We start from the raw sequence: 6,504 nt of genomic DNA on the forward strand, positions 1-6,504 counted from the left end.
GGTAGGCATTCTTTGATTCAAATAAACAAAGGCAATTCTTTATTTGATAGTAAGTTTTAAGAAATTAAAAAAAGAAATTGGTATCCTCAAGAAATGGTCTAAGTTGAATAACAAAAATAGCTTTAAAAATCCACAGATGCATTTATATGGGATCTACTCAACCTTCTATAGGTGGTATTAGCAAAGACATTACAATTATGCACTTAGGCAAGAATGTTGCTTTTAAAATCGCCTCTTTACTACAACATCTACTTGCTTTTATGTGAATTTATTTATTCATCTGATGAATCAAAAAAGCACTTTTTAAAAAATGTTTTTAATGGCACTCTGGTAGTATCTATGGGGCTCAGTCGTTGGGCGTCTGCCTTTGGCTCGGGTCATGATCCCAGGGTCCTGGGATCTAGCCCCGCATCGGGCTCCCTGCTCTGCGGGAAGCCTGCTTCTCCCTCTCCCACTCCCCCTGCTTGTGTTCCCTCTCTCGCTGTGTCTCTCTCTGTCAAATAAATAAATAAAATCTTTAAAAAAAACAAAAAAACATATACATACCTCCTCTTATATGATTTATCCTACTTATATTATCAGCATATAAGGATAGCATAAAAGGATGCTCAGTGTTTTAATAGGAAAGGAATGGAAACAACCTAAATGACTATCAGTGCGGTCAATTAATTGATTCCACAGACATCCTTAAAGGTTCAGATTCAAAAGCATAGGTTGAGAGTACAAAATCAGTATTTCTTAAAAGCTCCAGAGAGTATAATGAGCCAGTATGGCAAGCGTGAAAATGAAGATGGTAAAAGAGACAGAAATACCACCATCACCAGAGAACTAGGAGAGTGAGATATCTTTATAGTCGAGAGGTCACTGATGATATTGAGAGAAGCAGTTTTAGTAGACTAGTGAGGGTGGAGGCCAGATTAGAGTGGGAAGTTCAGTGAAAGCAAATGTAGTGAGATGTGCAGTGAAGTGTTTTATCCTGTTTTATTAATCCATTCTCCCAATCTGTCTTTTGACTGGACAGTTTAATTCATTTAAAGTAATTATTGACAGGGAGGGACTTATTATTATTGTCATTTTGTTAAACATTTTTTGCATGTCTTATAGTTTCCTCCCAGCAAAAACATACAAGTTTTTAAAGAAATCTAAGTACAAATAACAGAAGAGGTAAGAAAGTAACAATGGAGTCCAGGGATTGAGACAGGAAAAATTTGAGCACCTTTAAACACCGATCAAGAGAGAATGAAAATATAGCAGTAGGAAGAGATGCTAATTGACAGAAAGGGTACTGAGAAGGCAGGAACAGATGGGGACCCATTCCAAACAGAGGCTGGAAATATACTTCCTCAATTGCAAAACGAGTGGAGAAGGATGAAAGTAAATGTTGAGCTCCTCTAGAGAAGCTCCCCAATTCCTCACTTGTCATATTTACAGTCCATTCTAGTAAACCCAATTACTTGGTTTCAAGACTCACCCACAAGAGAATAGAAATAGCCAATCACAAAGGAAAGAAGAGCAGTTACAGGCAGGCAAACAGTGAGAAGGGAAAATTATCATTCAATAGGCATGTTCATATCTGAGGGAAAAAAATCTCTGGCAATTTGGCAGTATCTATTAAAATATAAAATGCATATGCCATCTGACTGAACAATTCAATTTCTACGAATTTATCTTATAAAAATTATTACAAGAATTTCATCAATGTATTGTTTATAGTAACAAAAAAAGAGGAACACATTTTGCAATATCAGACTAGGTAAATGAATTGAAAGTATATCTACATAATGAAGCATTATGTAACAATTAAGAAGATTCAGCTATATAGAGAGGCATGGAAAGATACTTGAAATATTATTTTAAATGAAAAAGCAAACTGCAAAACAGTTTTATAGTATTTAATATTATTTATAGTATGATCCCATTTTTGTTTTTATATCTATGTGGAGAAAGGTCCAAAAAGATTTGTTTATATATATCTATATCTATCTGTCTATATCTATACCTATATATATAAATACACATATACCAAAGACTAGTCATTCTTGGGTACTGGGTTCTTCCATTTTCTAATTTTTACATTTTTATAATTTGAATGTTTAATAGTGGATACAGATATAAAACTTCAATTGCGAGAAAAATAACAATCAAATATGAAAATAAACAACCAAATAAATAAATATATTACCTGTTAGATAAAACACATAGTTCTTTTAAACTTGGAGCCATGGAATGGTCTTTATAATTTTCTCGAGAGAAAAATGTCTTAAGGCCATTTTTTGAGGAAACATCCCTGTGAAACAAAGTAACTTACTTATATTTGACAATTCAAAATCTCTGCTAGACTAAGCAGGATAATGGTACAATTGTAGTTTACAACTACATGCCCCCATAGCCCCTTTCCTAGACAATCACCTCTTCATGATTTTAATTTCAAATATCAGATGTTTGAGTTTAGATGTTTTACTTGGATAGCTTTTAGCCTAGGCTCATTCTGAAATTCTCCAGTTCAAATAATCAGCCTTGCTTTTCCATTAATACCCAATTAAATATCAGAAATACTTAAGAGTTAAAGATAGAAAAGACTGAGGTACAATAAGATTCTGTCAGGGGCAGGGCTCACCTCAGGCTCTGTGGTATAACATTAAGATGTTTGGTTGCTGAAAGAAAATGCTTCCCAACTTAGTTTTGTTTCATGCATTATTGTGCCAGGTCACGAGACACTACAAAGACTAAATATCCTACCTATTTTCATTAACTTGGTAAATGTGATAAATGGTGTGCCTCTGCTAAAACCACTTGTAAGGTCTTATATGATTTTCCATAACATCATAATTAGAGCCTAACATATTATAGTCCGTGGTGGAACCACTGTGAGGAACCAATAAATGCTGGTTGAAGGAATTAAAAACAATGAGAACCGCGGTGCCTGGGTGGCTCAGTCATTAAGCGTCTGTCTTCGGCTCAGGTCATGATCCCAGGGTGCTGGGATCGAGCCCCACATCGGGCTCCCTGCTCTGCGGGAAGCCTGCTTCTCCCTCTACCAGTCTCCTTGCTTGTGTTCCCTCTCTCACTATGTCTCTCTCTGTCAAATAAATAAATAAAATCTTTAAAAAAAAAAAAAACTAATGAGAACCATAACCTAGAAAGGACAAAGATTATTAAGATTCTGTGGGAAAAGGTACTTCCAAGGGCTGTAAACTACATTTGGTTTCACAATGTAAATAGCATTTAAGAGCATCTGTGCTGCATCTGAACACGTTCTTTTTTTTTTTTTTTTTTTTTTTTTTAAAGATTTATTTATTTATTTGACAGAGAGAGACAGCGAGAGCAGGAACACAAGCAGGGGGAGTGGGGGAGGGAGAAGCAGGCTTCCCGCGGAGCAGGGAGCCCGATGTGGGGCTCGATCCCAGGACCCTGGGATCATGACCTGAGCCGAAGGCAGACGCTTAACGACTGAGCCACCCAGGCGCCCTGAACACGTTCTTTATGACAAGGAGCATAAATGTATACACCTCCTAAAACTTACAAAAGAACAATCTATTAAATGGTAACTTCTGGTTGGCCCATTCCCAAAACAGAAAATTTTAGCATATTTGCTCCATACTCATTGCTTTTAAAGGTGTTTATCAAAAAACAAAAAACCCGCAACTATGGTTAAAGTATAAACGATAAAAATTAGAATGTCTTACTTGCTATGCAACAGTGTAATTTCTTATTACTTGTTATGGTACTGTATCTGTGAAAGCTCATTAAGTTACAAGATTTTTGCATATCATACAAAAACAAATTCATGGGCTCAAAGACAGTGAGCTCCTTGGGGTAAGGGAGCACTGTTGGCAATATAAAAAAAAAATACTTATTGAGCTCATACTGATTGAATCTTATGAGTCAGGCACTATTTAAATCATCTTTGTAATCTCTTGTAACTTTAGTATTCTCTTTGTCTAGGAAAGAGTGGATGCTCAGTAAATTTGTGTTAAATTGATTTAAAGCAGCACATGTATTAGATCCCTACAAAACTACACTTACCAAGTGTGCTATTTGTGAAGTTCTCATACACTTCTAAAACAGTCTATGCATTTATATTATCACTTGATGTAGATTCTAATATAACAAAATGAAGCTTGTCTATTCTTAAAGAGGGTCTTTCTATTAGCTGTACGGAAATGGGCAAGGTTCTTGGATGCAAGAGAATTCTAGCCTCTCTCCTTCACTAAGAGACCAACAATAAATAATAAATACATGATGGAGTTATACCTAGTAGTAATCTGAGTGATGAAGTTTTGTCATTTTAGGAGAGGAAGTGCAATCAGCTATGACTCAAAAGTGCTCAGTATGTGAAGGTAAGACCAGGGTACATTCTGAGCCACTGAACTTGTATCTTCTTTTTGTTTCCTCCAAATCTCTCCAGGCCAGAAACCCTCCTTTCCTAATCCAGCCGCCAGTCCCACTTCATTCCTCTTTAGATTTCAAACAGACATAACTCACCAGTTCAGCCTTGGTTCACCCATGGCCATCATGGAGGTCATATTCCTAGATTTCTGCTTCACTCTAGCTCACAATTCTGCTGCCTCGCAGTGCACACTCCAGCGGAGGCAAAATTTCTCCAGAATCTACACTCAACTGAGGAAAAACAAAAGGTCAAGATCAAAAGCAGGTGACTGGCTGGGCCAGGGGCTGTTAACTTAGGTGTGGAAGAACGTGTAACACCTACCCTCAACTGACAGGGACACCTAAAACAGAATACAGCACACAGATGAAATTCCCAAGGTTCTTTGTAGCAGAACAGCAATGCTGATGTAGGAATCCTTTTCCATTTAACTTACTCCGGTAACGTAACTTTCAGGACACTCACTGTGGAAATAAAGAGTCAAAACTGAATGGTGTTCTCATTGCTTACATACTAGATCACTTAAGGGCATGGGGCTGTTAAGTCTTAACTCAGCTCCCCTCTATTCCCTTACTGCCCAAATCTTGCTTCCGTTTTCCCAACCATACACGGTTATGGGACAAATTCTGGCAAGCAATGCTGGACAAAAACTCTCTGGATATCAAGAATCTTTCAAAAAGAACCTCACTTTTGAGGAGACTGAGGTCCAGGTGACTTAAATGACATGTCACAGAATCAGAGGAATCACCAGGACTGCAAATCTGATTTGACCACTCTATGTTCTGTGCTTCTCCTGTCATCCCAAACGTACTGATAAAGTGGTATGTGAGAAACTAGCAGTCAAATTTAGAAGTCCGTCTCTCAGTACCTGACGGGCCTGACCTGCCCCCACATAGTCCCCCTCTCACATTATGACCCCATCTGGGGCTGGGGCTGGGGAGGGAGAGTTGATGAAGACAAAAGGAATGGCTGAGGGAAAAGGGACGGTAGGAGAAACAAGGTTCCAGTAAGGCAAGTAAAGGGGCGAGCAAAGCCAGAGGGAGGGGGCCGCGCCAAAACCTGGAGCGTAGGGTCCTGGCCCGACCGAGGGGGCCGCCATGTTCCCTCCTCCCACCCTCACGAGCGTGCCCGCCTGCAAGGCAGCGCCCTCCCTTCCGCGTCTCGGCTGCAAGGCATCCTTTCCTCCCACCTCGTGGTCCGCGGCGGCTCTGACCCGGGCCGCGGCCCCCACTCCACACACGCTCCACCCCACTCCTCACACTGTCGCGCGCGCCCTCGGAAGGCCTTATTTAAAGGACGTGGCCGCGCCGCCTCGGCCCTGCGTAATGACGTCACCAGCGACGCGGCGGGCGGGGTCCGTGCGCTCTTCACTCCCGCACTCCGGGAATTTCTTCAGGAAACTGCGCGGCTAGCCCCGCGGAGGGGACTAGGGGCTTTGTGTTGTCCTAGAAACATCTTTGAGGTGATGAAAGATGAGAAGAGGGACAGCCGACAAGTACAGTACTGGGAAGACCCAAACAGACTTGGTTTGACCTAGGCAAATGTCTTAGTTTCCCTAACCCTGTTTCCTCATCTGTAAAATGGAAATATTATTAGCACCTACTTAGGGTTTTTTAAAGGAGTAAATGAAATAATGGATGAAATAATGGATGAAGTTGTGCTCAGCATGGTACTTGGCGCATAATAGCACCTCCACTCCATCCCCACTCCATTTCCAGTTGTCAGCCACTCTGGTGGCTCCCACTAATTTTATTTTCGTTCATTAAAGAAATATTTATTGAGCACTTATAATTTGTGTTTGGTGCTGGGTACACATAGAACTAAGACCCAATACCCTTTTCTCCAAGAGCTTTTGATCATTGGGATTCTCATTCACATTAAATAATATAAAACAAAATAGAAACTAGTAAGCTCCTTGAGAGAGATTGTATGAGTTCAGAGAGGGAGAGAAATTACTAGTGAGAGGGACAGAAAGCAGCTTTGAATAGCTAAAGATATGTATTGAATACTTACATGTCAGTTACCACATTGGGCACTTGACATGGCAGCTCCTTTGAAGACTTTGAAATATGTAGATGATGGGAAAGGGCATTCTAGAAAGAGACCAGCACAAGAAG

The 6,504-nt window shown here is 39.9% G+C and overlaps 1 protein-coding gene across 5 annotated transcripts in view; it reads right to left on the reverse strand.

Annotated features, from left to right (window-relative positions):
* ICE2 (interactor of little elongation complex ELL subunit 2) overlaps positions 1 to 5,699 on the reverse strand; it is a 64,299-nt gene extending 58,600 nt beyond the window's left edge. For 2 of the 5 annotated variants that reach the window (XM_032417354.1, XM_032417352.1), the window contains exons 1-4: positions 5,577 to 5,692; positions 4,712 to 4,851; positions 4,486 to 4,620; positions 2,183 to 2,287 (exon numbers count right to left, since the gene is read on the reverse strand). In XM_032417354.1, the coding sequence (XP_032273245.1) occupies positions 2,183 to 2,287; positions 4,486 to 4,526 (146 nt within the window). In that variant the 5' untranslated portion in view covers positions 4,527 to 4,620; positions 4,712 to 4,851; positions 5,577 to 5,692. Of the gene's footprint in view, positions 1 to 2,182; positions 2,288 to 4,485; positions 4,621 to 4,711; positions 4,852 to 5,576 lie in introns of those variants that run through there. The other 3 variants (XM_032417353.1, XM_032417355.1, XM_032417356.1) reach the window with 3 other exon arrangements.
* Between the last annotated feature and the right edge of the window lie 805 nt (positions 5,700 to 6,504).

Source organism: Phoca vitulina, unplaced genomic scaffold (assembly GCF_004348235.1).
Source record: "Phoca vitulina isolate PV1807 unplaced genomic scaffold, GSC_HSeal_1.0 scaffold20, whole genome shotgun sequence".
NCBI classification, from domain to species: Eukaryota; Metazoa; Chordata; class Mammalia; order Carnivora; family Phocidae; genus Phoca; species Phoca vitulina.